General features: G+C 51.2%; 5 protein-coding genes and 2 non-coding genes across 7 annotated transcripts; 6 read left to right on the top strand and 1 right to left on the bottom strand.

Moving 5' to 3' along the window:
• Positions 1-438: 438 nt before the first annotated feature.
• On the bottom strand, positions 439-2,145 carry YALI1_B28744g (uncharacterized protein; the record flags this gene model as incomplete). The annotated part of the gene is made up of 1 exon (XM_501207.4): positions 439-2,145. The coding sequence occupies one exon, from the start codon at positions 2,143-2,145 to the stop codon at positions 439-441; it is 1,707 nt and encodes a 568-aa protein (XP_501207.3).
• Positions 2,146-3,076: 931 nt separating this feature from the next.
• Positions 3,077-5,944, top strand: YALI1_B28735g (uncharacterized protein; the record flags this gene model as incomplete). Its single annotated transcript, XM_501206.4, has 1 exon — positions 3,077-5,944. The coding sequence occupies one exon, from the start codon at positions 3,077-3,079 to the stop codon at positions 5,942-5,944; it is 2,868 nt and encodes a 955-aa protein (XP_501206.4).
• Positions 5,945-10,638: 4,694 nt separating this feature from the next.
• YALI1_B28659g (uncharacterized protein) lies at positions 10,639-13,389 on the top strand (the record flags this gene model as incomplete). Its single annotated transcript, XM_501205.3, has 1 exon — positions 10,639-13,389. One exon carries the CDS (start codon positions 10,639-10,641, stop codon positions 13,387-13,389), a length of 2,751 nt encoding a protein of 916 aa, XP_501205.1.
• Positions 13,390-15,703: 2,314 nt separating this feature from the next.
• On the top strand, positions 15,704-15,777 carry YALI1_B28609r. The gene has a single exon. It is a non-coding gene; the product is annotated as a tRNA-Met (tRNA).
• Positions 15,778-17,441: 1,664 nt separating this feature from the next.
• YALI1_B28591r lies at positions 17,442-17,515 on the top strand. Its single transcript has one exon. It is a non-coding gene; the product is annotated as a tRNA-Met (tRNA).
• Positions 17,516-18,188: 673 nt separating this feature from the next.
• Positions 18,189-18,722, top strand: YALI1_B28584g (uncharacterized protein; the record flags this gene model as incomplete). The annotated part of the gene is made up of 1 exon (XM_501204.1): positions 18,189-18,722. One exon carries the CDS (start codon positions 18,189-18,191, stop codon positions 18,720-18,722), a length of 534 nt encoding a protein of 177 aa, XP_501204.1.
• A 684-nt stretch (positions 18,723-19,406) lies between these two features.
• YALI1_B28572g (uncharacterized protein) lies at positions 19,407-21,932 on the top strand (the record flags this gene model as incomplete). Its single annotated transcript, XM_501203.3, has 1 exon — positions 19,407-21,932. One exon carries the CDS (start codon positions 19,407-19,409, stop codon positions 21,930-21,932), a length of 2,526 nt encoding a protein of 841 aa, XP_501203.3.
• Positions 21,933-21,964: the final 32 nt, after the last annotated feature.

Raw genomic sequence — 21,964 nt, 5'->3', positions numbered from 1 at the left:
GTAATAAAGCACGTGACTCGACCACCGTCACGTGACACAAAAGACGTGCTTCAAAACGGTAACTGAATCAGACTATTAACTATCAATCGTAGATGTTCAATAGATGCTATGAAGCATTGGATCCACGATAGCAGAAGACGGTGTGACCGCGTCTACCAATTATACACCATGTCTATGGACAACATACTCGCTTTGCTCGTAGCCCCATCGTTTCATCTGTTAATTACATAGTCATTATACTACCAGTCATCACCGTCGGACTCGTCGTCAGACTTACTGACCTGGCCCTTTCGTTTATTAAGAGCCGAGGCCAGGGCGTCTGCCAGCGAGTTGCCACCGCCAGGAGCTCCCGGGGCAGCCGAAGGAATGGTAGGGCTCTCTCCACGAGCCTCCTGCAGCATGACCGAAGGTCTATCAAGTTGCGACTTGTCCACCTTCTTAAGAGAGCCGATTCCACCAGCAGCTGTGATAGACGACAGCAGCGCGTCTCGACCAGCGTCTCCGGTAGGAGGAGGAGGAGGACCAGGAGTGACTCCAAAGTCTCCAGAAGGGGGGGAGGGGGAGGAGGACCTCAAGACATGGCTGGGGGAGGACCGGGGGGAGGAGGGGAGCAGCAACTTCCAAAAGAAGGGAGCAGCCACAGGAAGAAGGCGGAGGGGGTGGAGGAGGTCCACCAGCTGCAGCAAGTTCAGGGCGGGGGGGCGGAGGGGGGAGGAGGAGGGGCACACACCTCCAGGAACTCCAGGAACAGGTCTCGACTGAGGCCGGGGGACGGAGGAGGAGGAGGAAGAGTGTATGAGGCTCTGAGTCTGCCGCTGGAGAAGAGCTGCTGCAGGGAGGGGGAGGGGGTGTGTATGCAGTTTGGGGCAAGCAGCAGGGGGGGGGAATTGGCCGATCTGGAGGGAGGAGGAAGGAGGTTTCGATTAGAGGAGTGGCTCCGTCTCTGGGTGGAGGAGGGGGAGGGGGTCCTCCTGCTGCCGGGGTTCCTCCTCGTGCCGGCAGAGAGGGGGGAGGGGCAGGCACAGCTCGTCCAGGAAGTTCTGGAGGAGGAGGCACCGATCGTCCTGGTAGTGCAGGGGGCGCTGGCGAACCACGAGAGGGCAGCGACGGCGGCAGCGACCGTCCTGGAAGCGCTGGTGGGGCTGCTGCTGCTGTTGGAGAGGCTGGAGTTGCCGCAGGAGGCGGAGCACCTGCGTTTTTGCCCATGAAAGATGGGGGAGGCGGCACATTGAACCGTCTGGGGGGTGCTACAGCAGCTGGTGGGTCGGAGGGAGCAGCAGGGGTGGCCGGCAAGTCGGGCTCTGGAGTGCTAGAGTAGCTAGGGGGAGCCGAGGCCGGCGGGGGAGGAGGAGCTGCTCTTCTGTCGTTGTTTTGGGTTGATTCAGCAGCAGCAGCTGGGGGAGGAGGCGGTGGGGGTTTTCGGGCATTGGTATCAGCCGAAGAAGAAGTGGCATTACTCGTGCTTCGTCCCCGGCCTCTGTTTCGAGGGATTGGAGGTTCCAGACCCACCAGAGGACCTCCCGTCTGTCGAATGTGTTCCTTGATGAACTCGGTGTTATCGGCAATCATCTCCGGAGTGATTCCCTGCTCCTCCAACTCTCTGTACAGCGCTCGCCATTCTTCCGGCGGCTCGTCGTCGTAGTAGACGGGTCCCGAGTATCCCAGTCGAGTACGGGGTTCTCCTCTGGGTCCCACGGCAGCCTTTTCTGCTGGAGCGGCCTTTTTCAGCGCAATGGCGTTCTTGTTTTTGACCGTATCCTTGCTGGCGTACTTTTCTCTGTTTTGGATCCGCTTGAACAGGTGAGCGGCCTCGGACTCGTCTTCAAACAGAAAGCCTGCAAAACAGTCCTCCAGCTCCACCGAGTGAAAAAACGTTCTGTCCTGGAAGTAGTTGACGCCAACATACAGCTCCTGGTCCCAGAGCACGCCTCGCGACCCGTGGATGTCAATGAGCTTCAGAAACAGAGTGTGGCCCACAAGATCGTCCACCAGAGCTAGCGCTCCAGACAGCCCGGTGTACTGCCAGTTATCAGGGTCCGGGTAGGCAATGTAGAGACGTGCGATGGTGCAGTCAATCACCTTGTTGGTGTTTTTCGGCACCACTCGCTTGATTTTCTCCTTGTCCGCCGAGTTGAGAAGACCCATGGTGGTGTGTGTGGATGTTGCTGATGGAGATAGAGTGTGCTGTGGGAGTGCATGCGTGGAGGACCCGTGTGTTAGTAAGCAACCATGGAAAAGTGCGGTAATTTCTTAGTTGAACGTATAAGAGTGGTACTGAAGCTGCGGTGAGTGTGAATCCATCTTCTGTTTTTTTCAACCTCAACTACAATCTGTTTTATATGCTACGTTATCCGCCCCCTCTCTCATGTACACATTCAGATGCCACCTAAATGGCTCACAGTGGTGGTATCTCCATGGACTCGGAGTTAAGCTGTTCCCAACGGCGATTTTCAGAGTGCATCAATACAACATGTACAGGCTACAACCGGGTGGAGGTGGGGGGGGGGGGGGGGGGGATATAAGCCGGGTCACGTGTGACATTGCATATCGGCCCATCCACCTTGAGCTTTCATCACGTGACCACACCACGGGACCATAATCTGGGATATCCCAAACCCAACATTCCATACTGTTCTATGAGTCGGTTGTATAATGGAGTGGAGGGTGGCAGAAGTACAGCACGTGCAAGTAGCGGGATTACATGGGTGAATGGTGATTTTGACATGGGGAATATGGACGAAAAATTTGGGCCTGATTTCCATATCACAAAGCGTGCGGCTGACCTGTCTTCTCATTTTCCGAATGCTTTCGGTCTGACGTCACTGCTATTGAACTAATGAAAGCAAGATTGTTAATTATAAGCTCCACAGTTATTATACCTGCTCTACTACCGCGCTTGTACATCTTTACTCCAAGGTCTGAAGAAAAAAAAATTGGCCTTGAGGAGTCAGCACTACTTTGCACCATTACACGGCAGAGGTGACTGACTGGACATATAAAGAGCACTCGACACACGGCACGCATATCCACTTACTCACAACGCCACCAACCAAGGTACAGAAGACAAACACTGAAGATGAGCGAAAACAACGGGCCTCCTGATCCGGCCCGGGACGCGGTGGCGCAACTATTGCGGAGCGCTCTGCGTCGAAATCTGGACGTCCAGCACAACAGAGAGGTGGTTCAGGAGTACATGGACCGGCTTCTGAATGGAGATGGTACGAACACAGACGCAGCGCCAGGAGACACAAATGCAGCGACGGAGACAACAGAAGCACCAGCATCGACAGAGGCGGCAAGCGCGACGCCAGCAGAGACTTCTTCGACTGCTCCGGGCACACAAACACCCCCTCAACCGCCTCATCGACACATGCCTCGTGATCGGCCTATCATGTTGGTTACATATTCACTAGGTACAACTCAGGCGCCGCCACCCGGCACGGCTGACAACACCATCTGGAACCTGGCGACGGAGGCATCGCGACAGGCCCGGGAAGCCCGTGGACGTGAAGCTAGAGGCCGTGCTGCTGACGGAGGAACCGCACAAGCATACCGATCTCGGTCCCAATCGCAACGAAGAGCCGGAGATCGCACCCGGGAACGATCCCCCATGCGTACACGGGTCAGTGATGGTGGAGCCGAGGCTGCCAGAGAAACGGCAGCAGCAACCACTGACTCCACCGCTGAGCCAGACGAGGCTGGTCACGTGCATCTCAACCAAGCCGCCGGAGGCTGGTTGAGCAACCCATTGATCCAGCGGCTGCTGCAACGGCGGGCTGCTGGAGAGGATGATGCTGGAACAGATGCGCCTCCAGACACAGCTGGTGATGCCCCCAACATCACATTCAGTCCCGGAGGAATCGACCACCGCCCTGATGGCACTACTACGGCTACATTCACTATCCCTACACACATGTTTGCCGGTGGTGTTCTAGGAGGAGGGCGACACAAGCCCAAGGCATCACGACGGGTGATTCGCAACCTCGAAACGCTGGAGCTGAGCGAGGTGGTGGAGCAGAACTGTCCGATCTGCTACGATGCATTCGAGGAGAAGCCGCTGGGCTGGGACGCTATTATCGCCAAGTTGGCCGAGCAGGAGAGAAAGCAGGAGGAGGACCGACAGCAAGAGAGTCGAGGGCTGGCGTCGGAGGCCAACACATCCAGTGCATCTGTGTCTTCGGATCCGTCGTTCGATTTCAACCAAGTTAATCCTGCGACTTCAGTACACGGTCCAGTGCTCATTGAACTAGCTTCTCCCAGTGAAAGAGCCATTCAGGCCGAGGCTGACGAGATTATACGGGCTAGAAACGATCCTGGAGTCGAGGAAAACTTGCGCCAGGCTCTGGACGAGGCTACCAATCAGATTCGGTACATTGTCGACACCCCTGAAGATGCTGCTGCCTTCAGAGAAGCCAACCCTCAACAGCTGTGTCCTATCATACGTGTGGACCCGGAGGCAGGTCCACGTCAGCCGTTTGTGATTCCCCGGATCCCCGAGGGTCTACGGGAGGCACATGAGGAGGTTGCTTTGCATCGGGTACAACAGCGGGTGATGGAACGGACTGTTGAACGGCAGTTTGAGCGTCAAACTACGGGTGGAACGACAGAGCGGACGCCGCCAGCTACTGCTGGTACCTCTTCTACGGGATCCACGTCTGAGACAGGGGCTGAGACAGGGGCAAACGCAGAGTCAAACACAGAGACAGAGACTGAGTCGGAGGCTAACTTCCCTGAGAGTCACGTGGCAACCAAGATGCCCTGTGGTCACATTTTCGGCCATCTATGTATCTGTGAGTGGTTGCGGTCAAACAACTCGTGCCCTCTGTGCCGAGTGACCGTTGAGTCCGAGTCCGAATACCTGCAGGCTACCGGTCAGCCCGACGAGTCTCGGTCTGGCGGCTTCTTCGAGGTCCTCTTCAACGTACTACCTCGTGTTTTCCAGGAGATTGAGGCAGACCGACGCCGTCACAACAATAGCAACAATCCCCAGGGCCCCCAGACCGCGCAGGGCGAGATCAACGCCAGCGATATGTTCCGTGGAGTTCCTGCAGCAGCTAGAGCTACTGGGACAGCTGGTGTAGGTACCATTGACGCCCGACCTCCAGTTGTCGGGCCTCAAGGGAACGTGCCTCACTTTCTGAGCCGTGGAGTTGAAGGCTGGCCGCAGTTGTTCCACGCTCACCGTGTAGAGACTGGCACTGGGCCCACACAGAATCTGCCTCCCGTTGTAGATGTGATTCGGGAGTTTCAAACTAACGCCCGAAGAGCGGCTACAGAAGGAGTTGGGGGTGAGACTGGAGCTGCAGGGAGAACTGGGGCCTCTGGCACGGGAGAAGGTGCTGGCGCTGAACCCCACACTCACAACCACACCCACACACATGCTCACGTGCACCAGCCAGTTCCTGGCATCTACGTCTATCATCGTCCGTCTGACTTTTTTCGGCTACATGGAGATGCAGGTGAGGGTCCACGGCAAGAGGCTAACAGAGTTTCAAGCTCTGGGACTGGGAATGTTGGAGCTGCAGGCTCTGCTTCTTCGCCTGTGGGGCAGGAGACGTTGCAGGCAATCGGGACCGACGGTGGGGACTCCGGCGGCAGTCGCGACAGCAACGCGGGCAGTAGCACCGACAGCGGGTCTGCGAGTGCCTCCGGCTCTGGCTCTGGCTCTTCGTCTAGCGGTACTGGAGAAGGACTGCGTAGCCGACTGATGGAGCCTATCATGAGGCGCATTTTTCGGTCGCGTGAGCCTGAACGTCATCATCCCTACCGCCGCACCAGCGGGGGAAATGGGGGTTCTGAGTCTGGGTCCAATTTGGGGTCGGGGTCGGGGTCGGGGTCGGGGTGTCGGGTCGGGCTCTGGATCTTGGAAGTCGGAAAATTAGACGAGATGTGGGAGTATGGTATGATACGGCTTGCGCAGGAGCACAGAAAACGAAAAAGATGAATAAACAAAGTAGCATATGGTACAAGTACAGTACAAATTCAAGTACTTGCAGTTTACAGGGTTGGAATGAGGGTGTATGTACGATACCATACTGGTGTGGCTATGACGTAGGTGCTTGTAGAGGAGTGGTATGTACGATACGAGTACAAGTAGTGAATACTCGTACACATTTGGTGCGAGTGGTTTCAGTATCGAGCTTGGCGAGGGTATATGACAAAAGTGGAGCTGCGCAGGGATGCGAGAGTACGACCAGTGATACGAGGTGCAATACCCTTACAACGGACGGGAGCTCCAATGGATGGCACAAGTGGATCGATTGGAGTGGGGCAGAACCACTAGACAAGCGGTTTTCACAAAGACCTTGGGACAGACGACGCACATCCCCAAAGACCAATCATGTGTGTTTTCTGGTTCCCAACGGCTGCAAAGTGGTCTGGGGAAGGGGCTTTTGTTCTTGGCCCCCAACCATGTATAGTTGGCATGTGTGGAGTGTCAAAGTGGAGTGACAGATGTGGAGTTCCCCTCCTTTTATCAGCCAGAACAAGGGCTCTCAGACTATGTATCATTGGCTGACGTTGTGATGTCTGCTTGGCAGTTTTTCCGTCTTGTTCCGGATGACGTAATTGGCGGGGACCAATATGTAGGACATGTAATGCACCTGTGGGACGGGCGTTGAAAACGTCACAAGCCTGCGAGGTCCAGTGTAAGAAATGTAAGAGGTGGTTAGGGCTCAGGGGGACGACGGTGGATACTACAGACAAGTACAAACGGCGAGGTGGTACCTGAAACCGAAGGGGTATGTAAAGGGGCACAAGAAGGGAAGGGTCAGGGCGTGGAGATTGGCGGAGACATGTATCGTTTACAGTATGCTACAATTGGACCAACTGTAGCTTGGACTGAGTTGTATGGGCTGTGACTTGTGGCTTGTACGGTTGGACGGTTTGAGATTGTTTGTCAACGTCGGTACGGTTTGTATACACTGTGTTTGTACGATAGAGAGGGTCTTCGCGCCCTGGATGTTATTGCAGGCTCGCTTGTATGTACGCTTCCTCACCAGGTCAAAGTTGGCACTCTACACAACCTTTCGTAATGACTATACCTGATTGAGAGATAGGACAACCTTGTGGGAAGGGCTCCGCGAGTATCGCAGATTGGAGGATGTAATAGGCACATGGTGGCCGCCGGAGACATGGAGGCCATCTCCGCACATTCCTCTTCTCCGAAATATGCACAATGGCACGTTGGACCAACGCCCAGGTCCACATGAGTATGCCCGTGCCATGCGTTGTTATATGCCCGTCGAAAACTAGACAATCACATTGGAAGGGCGTGTGATTGACTTTTGGGTCTTTTGGCTCCGACTTTTGTTTTTGCAGATCGACTAGCGACTTCCCGGCCCAGGCCAGTTACACCATACATGATACAAGTGGCCTGTGGCTGTTGAGCCGTGGACCTAAGGTCTAACTATACCGCACACCGTTTTGCAAATCCAAAATAGACAATACAGGCCCGCCAATAGGGCTATTTGTAAACCGGAGACACTGTAGACTTGTCCAGACCGCAGCCTTAGACTCAATTGTGCCAATTACATATCCAAAACTCGAGCAAAGACGCTCAATCGGGCCCCAGGCCACCACTCGTCATAGCTGTCCCCCACACACCACGTTTTTTCCACGTTTTCCACACGCTTTGGGGTTGCAAACTTTTCACTCCATTGCATGTGTACCATCTTCCAAACCTAGATACATCCCTACCGGAGATAATCTTTTCCACACTCGGAACTACTGTTGGGTTTATTCCCTCTATTTGAGCCAATCGGAGCAGGTCTATCTGGGCCGAGAGATAGGTGCCCTGGAGGTGCAAGTGATGTGTGTGTCGGCGTGGGGCCCGTGGTCGGCTGCTCGGTCATCTATTTCATCGTACAACCAGCGCGCTCGCTCGCCAGCGGCAAAATTCTCCATTTTTTTCCCGTCTTCTTCCCCTTTATCAGCTATCGTCGGCTGTCAGTCTTATTTGTCTACCTGTACTGGTTTTTTGGGGGGTCGCTTTTGGGCTTTTCGTTTTTGCGATTTTAGCCTTCGCATCACCTCCCTTGGCAAGACGGCGATGGGCCTTGTGGAGTGTCTGTAGGGGGCGTTCACGTGACCGGGGCGCCCTCATCGACTGCCGAGCTCAGTGCAAGCGCCGTTAAGCGACAAATGCGCCCTTGTTTGTCTCGATACAAGCCTCAGGCCCACAGTCTTGCCTTTATCGGATATAAGTGGGATGCACGGCCGGCAGCCAAAACGACGTCTAATCTGCTTTTCGCGACCAAGTAGCTTTTGTCTTTTGCTTCAGCCTTTTGCGAGTGTTATCGCACGACCGTTTTGTAAACACACAGACTAGTGGCTCTCAATACACACACACATAACACACATGGGCCAGTGGTCCTGAGCGTAAGCGTACAAGTACCGACATAATCAAAACATTGGATGGGGGGGGGAATGTTGTAACCATGGAGACCGAGACCAGTCAGTAGACCACAAGCGAAGACGTTGCAACCGTGACCAAGAGGACAGCTCCGACAGGGACGCAATGACGTGCAAGTACGAGGACCTCCATCTTGACACAAAGAGATAACCGCTAGCCCGTCTCAGAATCTCGCTCCACCCTTCCCCCCTCCTTCCTCTCGCACTGTCTCGCTCTCCTTGACACCTCTTTGCAGCAAATTGTCATCTAACCTTGAGCGGGATTTCATCGCCTGTAAAACGTCGTCTTTGTCTGGCAAATTTTTTAGGCTTCACATACAATATCATCGACTCGGCGTGCATAAGCATGAGTGTGGAACAGGGCAGATTGCAATCGAAAGACTTGCTGTGAGCAGGCAGTTTTTCCGGTCCCGGTGACGTGGAGAGGGTTGTAGACACGGTAAAGACGACAATTCAACAGCACCTGGGTTCCCGCGCCCGTCCCACTGTCTCAACGCGAAAAAACGCCGACCAGACGGTCTCAACCATGCCTGAAGCCGCGCCAAAACATGCAGTGTTACCCTACCAAACTTGCGTCCATCCCGAATTTACGATGGGACTTTGACTGTGCGTACAGATAGACTTTTGAGCGTATTATCAGGACCATGCTGGTTGCGGCAATATCTTCGTTCAAGGGAAGTGTGTAGACATGTGTATGAGCTGAGAGGGGAGACCCCAAACAGCAAGGCTGGACAGCAATGTAAGACGTGGGAGGTCTGTGGAGCGTATGGCTTCCAGGATCCGGCTCAATCGGAGCAGTAATGACCCCACTCGAGCCACCAATAGCCGGCCAATGACAGCCAGTAGAGATAGACCCCGTCTGGCGTAACCAGGACCAGTAAGCCCGAAGAAATGTATGCACTCAGTTCCGAGCTCCGTTTAGCGTGATTATGTCGGATCTAAGACTCAGGAACAAGGCTCTGTGGTGCTTCCAAATTGGGCAATACACACACTCCCCTAAATGGTAAAGGGAATACACCTTTGTATAGCTACAGCACAGGGAAATTGGGTTTAGTCCGTTTAATACCTCGCTGCACAAGGTGTCAGACCCGAGGAAATGGAGAATCCTCAGGATATATATACACAAGCCGTCCGCTGCTCTTGTCTTCTTTTTTTTTCTCCTCGTCTTGTGCTACTTCTTCAACGGTGTCAATTGGTTTACCCACGACTTTCTCTCGACACTAGTTACTGTTTCTATTGCCTGTCTACTTTCGACTTCGACACTGCAATAATCCGACACCAGTAACCCCCCCGAAGACGTACAATTCGATTATTGGCATTAATTTATTCACAGCATAGTATACCCGCATAATTAATGTGAGTATCAGGAGGATATGGATATGGAACGACATTCGACGAGTCTGGCTGATTTCGCCTAGGTTTTTTTTTTTTTTGGTTGGTCAGGTTCAGGTTGTGGATATTATGGCTTGTTTCTTTTCTCCGCGGATAAGCATTTCTCGGTTTTTCGCTTTGCCTTTGTGATTTGCGCTCTCTCTTTTTTTCCCGTCTTTTTTCTGCCCCCTTTTTGGCCTCGCATCGCTCCTGCTATGTTTACCGCATCTCGTGGGAGTTGCCGGGTAACTGGGTGCTGCCATTTCTAAGATTGTTTACTTCCTCCCGAACCTTGTTTTGAAATTCCCTCAAAAGGGGAAAAACTTAGCCCGATTTGGCGAAAGAGTTTATCACATCTTAGAACCTTCAAATACCTCCCGTTCGCTCTCAATCATTCAATCGTCAAAACATTGATTGTGAGTGTGAACGGTTGTGGCGGCCGAAGGACAGCAGCAGAGGGCGCATTGAGAGAGACATCACACCGGCTTGGTTGCGCATTTGGATTGCGACCCAGACTACCTTTCTACGAGCACCCGGTGACTCCACCAACGTGACATGAGCTTTGGCGCTCCCCTCGCGGCCACTCAGCTCACAGCCAGAGAGAGTGTTTTGTTTGGTTACTTCCTTCTGCGTTGCGCGAATAACGTGATTGGCTTAAAGTTGCGGTGTTTTTCGGCGGAGCTTAATTTTGTTTCAGCCCGATGTGGACAAGTCCCAACCAGCCATACATATGTATGGATGGTATGGAAAAGAAACTTTAAGGTATCCCATAACTCCCAACGTGACACAACATAGTATTAAAACCACCGAGCTCCCCTCCCCATCTCAGTTTCTCTTACTAACATACAGCCCAGCATGTCCGCCAACCCTTCCCTGGACCCTGCTCAGCTCCCCCAGGAGCACCCCATTGAGGAGAAGGCTCCCGCCCCTCCCGCTCCCCCCGCCGGTGGCCTCGATGACGAGCCCGATGATGATATGGACGCCCTCATTGAGGAGCTCCAGTCTGATGCCGGAGATGACATTTTCGGTGAGGACGCCGACGACGCCGAGGAAGGTGCCTCCGCCAAGCCCGTTCCCGAGGAGCTTCTCCAGACCGACCCCTCCGTCGGTCTTACCTCCGACCAGGTCCTTCAGCGACGAAAGAAGTACGGTCTCAACCAGATGTCCGAGGAGCAGGAGAACCTCATCCTGAAGTTCATCATGTTCTTCATCGGTCCCATTCAGTTCGTCATGGAGGGTGCCGCTATTCTCGCCGCCGGTCTGGAAGATTGGGTCGATTTCGGTGTTATTTGCGGTCTTCTGATGCTTAACGCCTGTGTCGGTTTCATCCAGGAATTCCAGGCTGGTTCTATTGTTGAGGAGCTCAAGAAGACTCTTGCCCTCGGTGCTGTTGTTGTTCGAGACGGTCGTGATGTTGAGATTGAGGCTCCCGAGGTTGTCCCCGGTGATATCCTCAAGCTCGAGGAGGGTACCATTATCCCCGCTGATGGCCGAATTGTCACCCCCGATTGTTTCCTCCAGATTGATCAGTCCGCTCTTACCGGTGAGTCTCTTGCCGTCGATAAGCACTTTGGCGACAACACCTTTGCCTCTTCTTCCGTCAAGCGAGGTGAGGGTTTCATGATTGTTACCTCCACTGGTGACAACACCTTCGTCGGTCGTGCCGCTGCTCTTGTCAACAAGGCCTCCGGAGGCCAGGGTCATTTCACTGAGGTCCTCAACGGTATCGGAACAACCCTTCTTGTTCTCGTTATCATCACCCTTCTTGTTGTCTGGATCTCCACCCTTTACCGATCTGTCCCCATTGTTGAGATTCTGCGATACACCCTTGCCATCACCATTGTCGGTGTCCCCGTCGGTCTTCCCGCTGTCGTTACCACCACCATGGCTGTCGGTGCCGCCTACCTCGCCAAGAAGGAGGCCATTGTCCAGAAGCTGTCTGCTATTGAGTCTCTTGCCGGTGTCGAGATCCTGTGTTCCGATAAGACCGGTACCCTCACCAAGAACAAGCTGTCTCTTGCCGAGCCCTTCACTGTCGAGGGTGTTGATGCCGATGACCTGATGCTTACTGCTTGTCTCGCTGCCACCCGAAAGGCCAAGGGTCTTGATGCTATTGACAAGGCCTTCCTGAAGTCCCTGAAGATGTACCCCCGAGCCAAGTCTACTCTTACCAAGTACAAGGTTGTTGAGTTCCACCCCTTCGACCCCGTTTCCAAGAAGGTTGTTGCTGTTGTCGAGTCCCCCGCCGGTGAGCGAATCATCTGTGTTAAGGGTGCCCCTCTTTTCGTTCTCAAGACTGTCGAGGAGGACCACCCCATCCCCGAGCAGATCCTCAACGACTACAAGGCTAAGGTTGCTGACTTTGCTTCTCGAGGTTACCGATCCCTTGGTGTTGCCCGAAAGCGAGGCGAGGGACACTGGGAGATTCTCGGTATTATGCCCTGTATGGACCCCCCCCGACACGATACCTTCAAGACCGTCCAGGAGGCCAAGCAGCTTGGTCTGTCCATCAAGATGCTTACTGGTGATGCCGTCGGTATTGCTAAGGAGACTTCCCGACAGCTTGGTCTCGGTACCAACATCTACGACGCCGACCGACTTGGTCTCGGTGGAGGAGGTGACATGCCCGGTTCTGAGGTTTACGATTTCGTTGAGGCTGCTGATGGTTTCGCTGAGGTTTTTCCCGAGCACAAGTACAATGTCGTTGAGATTCTGCAGCAGCGAGGCTACCTTGTTGCCATGACCGGTGATGGTGTTAACGATGCTCCTTCCCTTAAGAAGGCCGATACTGGTATCGCCGTCGAAGGTGCTTCCGACTCTGCCCGATCCGCCGCTGATATTGTTTTCCTTGCCCCTGGTCTCTCCGCCATTATCGATGCCCTGAAGACTTCCCGACAGATTTTCCACCGAATGTACTCTTACGTCGTCTACCGAATTGCTCTGTCCCTCCATCTTGAGATTTTCCTTGGTCTGTGGATTGCTATCCTCAACGAGTCTCTTGACATTGACCTCATTGTCTTCATTGCCATTTTCGCTGATGTTGCCACCCTTGCCATTGCCTACGATAACGCTCCCTACTCTCCCAAGCCCGTCAAGTGGAACCTGCCCAAGCTTTGGGGAATGTCCATTGTCCTTGGTGTTGTGCTTGCTGTCGGAACCTGGATCACCCTCACCACCACCTTTGTCAACAACGGTGGTATCATCCAGAACTTCGGTGTTCGAGACCCCATTCTCTTCCTTCAGATTTCCCTTACTGAGAACTGGCTGATTTTCATCACCCGAGCTAACGGTCCTTTCTGGTCCTCTATCCCCTCTTGGGAGCTTGCTGGTGCCGTCTTCATCGTCGATATGGTCGCCACTGTCTTCTGTCTGTGGGGTTGGTTCATTGGTGGTCAGACCTCCATTGTTACTGTCGTCCGTGTCTGGGTCTTCTCCTTCGGTATCTTCTGCATCTGTGGTGGTCTCTACTACGTCATGCAGGGCTCCGTTGGCTTTGACCGACTCATGAACGGTCAGCCCATGAAGGAGAAGCCTAAGCAGCGATCTCTTGAGGACTTTGTTGTTGCTATGCAGCGAGTCTCCACCCAGCACGAGAAGGCCGCATAATTAATACCAAAATTCTCTTCTCCCTTTTAATATTTACCTAATAATAGATCTTTCTTAATAATTTTTGACAGTAACACTAGTATATATCTATCTAGCAGCAATAGTCTTAACTGAAGCCAAGTAAAATGACGAATTTGATTATTTCGGACTTGCCCTTTTTCGCCTGGGTGAAAATTTTTCCTCTTTGCTTTGCAGATAACGGCGGCCAAGCCCACTTTTTGGTTGACTTTTAGTTCAGTTTAGTTACAGAAGTTAATGCATCTGTACGTCAAAATGGCACCGAACAAGGTGCCAGAACCACGTCAAATTCGAGGTGAGCGCTATCACTGTCAGCATCTGTCAGCTCCACACCTGTCAGATTCAGAAGACTTAGCTGCCAAATTGTCGAGACTGCGTGTAGCTTTGACCTTCTTGCTTTTGTTTGGTGGAGCACCGTGGAGAAACTATCTGACAGCCAAGAATATTTTGCGCGTATTTTTTTTTTGTTCCAACCTGGTCTAAACTGTCAAGTGATTGTTTGTAGTCTAAGTAATATGTCTGCTGTAGTGGACCTGCTAGCGGGTTCTTGTTACGGTACCGCAGTGTACACTAGTGTAGTAAGTGTAAGTACAGGTTGCCAATCTATCGTCACGGCAACCAAGTGAGACCTATAATTCACCATCCACCTCCGCAAGGGGTTTCACATGTGTTTTGTATGCCGCCACACTATTGTAGGTTTCTCCTTGGTTGGCTGTGTCGAGCTGTATCTTTCCGAGATAGCCTCTGTCTCCGCCGCCCTACACCTTCGCGTCTGTCTACTGGGCTCGCTTAATTGCGTTTAATAAGTGGAGCGGGTTTTGGCGCCCAGAACGGAAGGTGAATATGTCTGCATTGGGCAGGAGAACAAGGTCTGGGGGATGGCGGGGAGGAAGCATAGACACCGCTTGCTGCCATAGAGCAGACAATAGAAAGACTGGCGCGTGCCGAGGCCTGTCGCACCGCCCAAACGGCGTCTCTATTGTTTGCTCTTGTATGTGCACACTGTTTTTAGGTGCTGTTTTTAGGTCTGTTTTTCCACCAATCCTTATGTTTCTCCAATAGAGTTGGCGAACACGACGATACGTGGGTGGAGAGAACCGGGAAGACAGGTGTAGACAAACGTGAAGAGATAAAAAGACAGTAATTACAAACAGATAGTGTAACTGGCTTACTCATCCCCTCGCCATATTATCCGCCATCTGCCGTTGCCCTCACTTATATTCCTCTGTCGTTCCGCCTGTCGCACCTTGGCAATTGTCTTCAAACTCGGGCCCTTGTATCCCGATGTGTGCGGCAGGGTTACACCCGATGTCCGTGGGTTGCACTATAGAGGCAGTCCTACAAGGCCCGATAGAATCAGCTCATGTAAGGCAGCAGCATGTCCTGTAAGATAGCGTATACCATTGTCGATGGATATACACTCACAGACCCAACAGGTTTTCATTTACCCCTGTATCGCTCACCCCTTCCTCCCCTACTTGTAGACCACGAGCTACAACCACCTATAGGTTCACACAGACCAATGCCCACGCCGCTATATTACGTCACATAGAGCCAAACTCAATGGCTGTTAACTCTGGACACCTTTCGGGGGTGTCCCACCCCAAAGTCTACCTTTTTTTTTGACAACAAGCGCCAACTCCTCAGACAGATAGACAGAAAACATGTACGACAGATACGTGGAGCATAAAAAGCAACCACCCAGAAGAGAGGGATGTCTGACATGAGACTGACCGTCTCTCCTATCATTAATCTATGGCCTTACATCTCCGGCTATTGCCTCTTAACAAACCCCGCGTTTAGTTCAAATTCCAAACCCTGAAACAGTCTATCCATTCCACGCTACTGTATCGTACTATGCCAACCTGCCGCGCTGTTATAGAGCTCCGGTGTCGTACACACTGTAGATCATCCGTCTCAGGAATGTGGGTTTAGGAGAGGTAGACTTTTGCACCGAGTAGACAGGTTAGACTCCCACTCTAACTTACGGTTTAATTATAGCCGTGTAGGTGGCGAGATCCCAAAGCCCTCTGCACTGTGAGAATGGGGGCAACTGGGAGCCGGTTCGGACTTTACACCATGGTTACCATGGTTGCGTAGCTATAGGTGTCGCGGAGTTATCGGACTTAATGCACATATTTGGAGATATGCAATTTTCATGGTGTTTCCATTTTAGGTAAGTCCGGGACTACTGTAGTCAACAAACAAGGCGCTAAGAATTTTTTTTTGGTTCTAACAATTAGTCAGCAATATCTGGGAATAAAAACAATAGGGCAATTTTTTAACAAAAAATTGCGCCTGGTTGGCTCAGTTGGTTAGAGCGTTAGTCTCATAATCTGAAGATCACCAGTTCGACCCTGGTACCGGGCACGTTTCTTTTTGCTTTGGGAATGGGGGGATTGACAATAACTGATGGTACTTATCCTTTGTAGAGGGTTTCTAATCAGTGCTTTTTTTTTTTTTTTTTTTTTTTTAGTATTGATGGGCTCCTTGTACAAAAAACCGACAATAAAATAACACTGTAGCACTTCAAGGACAGTACCCACACAAAAAACCTCTCCCCAAGTGATCGGTATCGAGTTCTACCCATGGGTGGCCACGCATTGCACTAAAGACTTACGTCAATCTCCTGAAGAGCACTTCCATACCAGGTCCGCCTTTTACAACGGCCTCAGTGTTTTTCTGACGCTGTTCCAAACCCACTTACTGTATGAGTACATACTCTACATGTACGAGTGTTGAGAATGTGGTCACTATACCCACTGTACCTACTGCAACCACTATGGACTGTGTTGTTGGACCCTTAAGCAAGATCCGTCTTGCCGTAATCTGAAGATGTCTAACATACTTGCAGTAGGAACAGTTTGGGGGTTTCCACTTGCGTTGAGATCATGTATCCTACTTGTAGAAGTAAGGCCGTAGGAAGTTCAAGAAGGTACCCTCTACATTTACTATAGGGAAATGGGCCTGAAATAGGTTGCATAAGAGACAGAATGACAGAACGAACACACAATGCGCCATCACACTCTGTAACTTCACAGAAGTAACCTGAAATCGACCGAGCTTGCCAACTAACAGTCAAAGATTAAGACTGAATGGAAAACGCACACACTGTTGCTCGATAGCTAGAATTGTCCCGTCTAAACCGGTACCCTTCGCCATCTGGTGGGGTGTACATTATCGCAACTCACAAGTTCATTCTAAAGATGAAGATGGACTAGTATATTTTTAGAAATATGCTAGAGAAACCGTTGTATTAGTTCATAGATTTGAAACGAAAGTCAAACCGTTCCCCGACTCAATTAAGTGTACTGTAGGGTACCCATTCAGATGGGCACCATGGGACACTCCTGCCTGTAGGTACAGAAGCGCAGTAGTCACGGTCCAGGGGAGTCTTCAAGGCGATAATCCAATTACAGCCAAGCCACAAAGTCGTTTCCCCGTCCCGTAATGTTTCAGTAGGGGGATAACATCTGACATGATCCACAAGTTTTCTGAATCTACTAGAAGGTACGCAGATCCGGTAGTCGCATAATGGATGGAAAAACACGTGGCTTTGGGGAGTTGAAAGATTCCTTTGATGGCTATCAAAGATATTTACTTGAGTCAAAATCTTTCCATGTCATTGACGACTTACCAGACAGTACAAACAGACCGCTTTACAGGGAACTCTTCAGACAGACCTACAAAACAGGTAGCTCTCACAGACAATTACTAGTTATAAACACCACAGGTATCCTTTAACACTTTATTGGAGCCTCCAAATAACTATTTGATGACTACAGTTCTCAGAAATGCAACTTTCAATCCCATTCGGGTAGACTCTCTAGGAATGCTCTACCAGTCACTACAACACAACCAGTCCAGGATGGATATAGAGGACATTTTGAAGTATAAGAACTTCATCAACGTTATAAATTTACTCAAATAATGTCTTCAAGAAATCCAAAATCAAATTTTAGGCAAATTTGCGGTTTTTTCCCACATCTTCAGTGTGGCATAAAACGCCAAAGGTCACGCTGGAACACAAAATTGCCTGGTTGGCTCAGTTGGTTAGAGCGTTAGTCTCATAATCTGAAGATCACCAGTTCGACCCTGGTACCGGGCATGTTTCTTTTTTTGTCCGCCACTTCCATACACCTGAAGATGTGCCGTAACTCTTCATTTTTGAAGTGATTATATAAGCAGACCAAACCTACACTCAGATACTGACTGTCAAAGTCCAGCGAAAACAACCCGCTTGTTTGACTCAGTTGGGTAGAGCATTGATCTCATTTTTTGTTCAACCCGTGGAACCGGACAGTTCTTTTTGTTGCTGCTAAGTGCTTGAATTAATATATAATGAGAAGTTGGTGGTGAGTTCTGTTCAGTGAGTGTGTTGTAGTGTTGGGGACTCTCACCTTCTCTGTAAAGCTGAATTACTGTAGTTGGGAGGATCGAATAAAGTACAACAACTTTAGAGTATAGCCTATTGGTCCAGTGCCCGTTTTTGTTTTTGCCACAGTGCACGATTACATAAGCATCATGAAGGTGACATCTTGGGTATAATTGCAAGGCACAAGGAGGCTATTCGAGCCATTCCAACTGGTTTAAGACGCTTGCCCACCCCATTCTTTGCCCCCAACACTCTCAACAACCTTTCCATATCTGATCCACTTTGAACTCTAAATTTCTGATCAACATCACGGCTGAAACAATTATCCCACCAGGCACAACCACACATCCCACAGCTCCATCTGACACCCCACACGTTCGTTCAACACTCTCGATCCACACTCAACATGTGGGACTGGCTCACTACGTTTTTCAAGACCATTTGGCGATGGCTGACCAAATTCTTCTCCTTTGTTTGGTCATGGCTTTCTGTCTGTCTGGACATTGCTCTAGTGGTCCTGGTGTTTGTGTACACTGGGGCTGGCATCTACAGTCTGTTTGCGTACGCGCGAACACGATGCACACACAAGGATTACAACGCCTGGGGCTCTCGGTCGCCTATTCAGGCTTTTGTTGCATGGCTGACTCTCTACCGGTTCCCTCTGTCGCAGGGCGCCCACTGGTACAGCCCCACGCGGCTCATAGCGTACATGGCGCTGTTCTACGTGTGTCTCAACATTGTCGAGTGTTTGGCCTGGAGTTTCCGACACACCCAGATGATCAACTCATTTGATGACGGCACTTACTATGAACATTTTCCCCAGGAAGCAGATGAGGAGGAGGAAGACGACGAGATGCGACGAGTTCCCCCCCGGTTTGGCACCAGTGAATGGAACTTGCTGGTACACGTTGGATTTCTGGTTTGGTTGGTGCTGAGCTAGGATTTGAGCGTCGTGAACAGCAGGTACTGTCATAGATATTGCATTTTTTTTATTGGAAGGGTACTACAAGTAGTAGAAGAGCTACCGCATGGAACGATGGAAGTACTATGTACGCAGCTTTATTATAATATGGACAGAGCTACAGTACGATGCGTAACTTACTGTGTGTGCCAACACCATGGTGTGTGCGATAATACTACTGGTAGATGTACGAACTTGCAGGATCTCTTTATTATTCACTCAGTGCCAAGGGTCTGAAAACTGAAGTGGAGGTACAGGAAAGGCAAGTAATGAGGATACATGAGCGAATTAGTCGATTCGAATACTTTCCAAGCATATAGTCAACTTTTACTCGTCCATCTACCAACTCACACATATGGTGTTCGGAAATAGCCGGAAAAGTTTGTTTGACTCGAGAAATAGAGTGACGAGGGCAATACAGGATGTGTGAAGTCGACTTTTTGAAGCAAGTAGAACTAAAGGTGAGATATAAGTAGGCGGCATCTCTCTATATATATAGAACCTATCTCCCCACCTGTTCAAAATACACATTCTCGCATTCGCTAAGTCCGACAAAGTTCCGGTCACGTGAGGTGCATGAAAGATTTAATGCATGGTGCATGTACCCATTAACGGCGATATTTTGAGACACCAACATTTGACGACGACCCGAACATCACCGCCATGTTGAGTAGAAGTTTGTGGAGAGCCCGGGGATTCCACTCCTCGGTACAGGTTGCAGCCAAGCTCGGCTCCTCGCGTTTCCGAAAGACCGAGCCAGCAGTCCCGGCTCCTGTCAAGGAAGCTCCCTCTGTGGATCAGGCGAAGGCTCTGTCGCGAAACCAGCCTCGAAGTCAGGGCCAGAACCAGGGCCAGAATTCGAACCAGAATCAACCCAGAGGTCAGAACCAGCGAGGTGGTCAGAACCGAAACAATAACAACGGCAACAAGAACAATCAAGGTACCAACCAAGGTCAGAACCAGGGCCAGAACCAGAACCGGAACCAGAATAGAAACAACAACAACAACAACAACAATAACAACCGACAACAAAGATCTCAGAAGCCGACTATCAATCTTGCCCAAGCTGAGACGCCGTCGCTGATGAAAATTATGAGAAAGCAGGAGGAGGCCCGTGCAAAGAAGTCATTCAATACCCCCAATATGTCTGGTCCTGGAGAGAAGAAGGGAGGAGAGGGAGGAAAGAAGTCACATGAAGCTGGAAAGAAGGGGGAAGAGAAGCCCAAGAACGTGTTCCTGAGACACGAAGACTTTGTTGTCGCTACACCAAAGACAGTTCCTCCTCCTCCAGTCAAGGAGAAGAAGGTGAAGGAAATTGAGATTGTGCGTCCACGATTGGCTATTCCTTCCTTCGTTTCCATCTCCAACTTGGCCACTATTCTGCAGGTTTCCCTTGAGACTCTCTCCAGCACAATGGTGGAGCTTGGATTCGACCAGGAAACCACTGACCATAACCATGTGTTAGACGGTGAAACTGCCCAGCTGATTGCTGACGATTTGGGCTTCGATGTGTACACCAATGAGACTCAGGGAGTCGATTTGTTCCTTGCCCCCAAGCCCTCTGCTGACGAAAAGTCGAAGTTGCCTCTGAGACCTCCGATTGTGACGATCATGGGCCATGTTGACCATGGTAAGACCACTTTGCTCGATTACATTCGAAAGTCGTCCGTGGCCGAGAAGGAACATGGAGGTATCACGCAGCATATTGGCGCCTTCTCTGTTAAGGCTCCCAAGTCCGGCAAGCAAATCACCTTTCTTGATACCCCTGGTCACGCTGCTTTCCTGAAAATGCGAGAACGAGGAGCTACCGTTACCGATATTGTTATTCTGGTCGTTGCAGGAGACGATTCTGTCATGCCTCAGACCAAGGAGGCTATCAAACACGTTCATGCCGCGGGTGTCGAACTTGTGGTTGCCATCAATAAGTGCGACAAGGAGTCTGTTACCGAAGAGACCATCCAGAAGGTCTATTCTGATCTCGGAGCCAATGAGGTGTATGTCGAGGACTATGGAGGAGACATTGCATGTGTCCAGGTTAGTGGAAAGTCTGGTCTTGGAGTTGACACTCTGGAGGAAACTCTGGTTGCTATTTCCGAGGTTCTGGATCTGCGATCTTCGCCCACCGCCAAGGTCGAGGGCATTGTTCTCGAGTCCCAGGTCAAGAAGGGTGTTGGAGCCACTGCAACTGTTCTTGTCCACAACGGTACTCTCAAGCCCGGCCAGGTCATCTGTGCAGGCACCGTCTTTTGCAAGGTCAAGGCCATGAAGGACTCCTCCAACAAGGTTATCAAGGAGGCCGGTCCTGGTACTCCAGTGGAGGTAACAGGTTGGAAGGAACTTCCTGCCTCTGGAGACCAGGTTTTGCAGGCCGAGAGTGAGCAGCAGGCCAAGCAGGTGGCCGAGAATCGACAGAAGCGAGCTCAGCTCATGCAGCAGATGGACGATATCAAGATCATCAACGAGAAGCGAAAGCAGCAGAAGATTGACCAGGAGGCCGAGGAGAAGCGTCTGGAGCGAGCCAAGCTCGGTCTTCCTCCTATTGAGGAGGATGAGCCCGAGGCCAAGTGCCAGCTGGCTCACTTTATCGTTCGAGGAGACGTCCATGGATCAGTTGAGGCTGTTTCCGAGTCCATTGCCGATATCGGTAACGACGAGGTCCACGTCAATATCCTGTCTCGATCTGTGGGCCCTCCTACTGCCAACGATGTTGAAATTGCCAGGACTGCGAACGCTTCTCTGTTGTTGTTCAACGTCAAGCCCACCAGGGACGTGATTCTCAAGGCTCGTCAGGCAGGCGTGCCAATCATCGAGCAGACCATCATTTACCGTGTAATTGAGCACGTAACCGAACATGTGACCTCACTGCTCCCCAAGATCATCCGAGACAAGGAGATTGCTTCTGCTCAGGTGAAGGATATCTTTGAGATTTCCATCGCCAAGAAGAAGGTCAAGATTGCCGGTTGCAGAGTCACCATGGGTCCTCTACGACGATCTCACACCGTCAAGGTGATGCGAGATGGAGAGGAGGTGTTTCGAGGCACCGTTTCGTCTCTGAAGCACAACAAGGATGACGTTACTGAGATGGCCAAGGGCCAGGAGTGTGGTATTGCTCTTGAAAAGTGGGACGAACTTGAATCTGGCGACATTATCATTGCCGTCGAGGACGAGGAGGTGCCAAGATACCTCTAGAGGTATAATTGTATATATGTATATAGATAGAA

Source organism: Yarrowia lipolytica, chromosome 1B, assembly GCF_001761485.1.
Source record: "Yarrowia lipolytica chromosome 1B, complete sequence".
Taxonomy (NCBI): Eukaryota; Fungi; Ascomycota; class Dipodascomycetes; order Dipodascales; genus Yarrowia; species Yarrowia lipolytica.
This window is presented reverse-complemented; position numbering and strand designations above follow the sequence as displayed.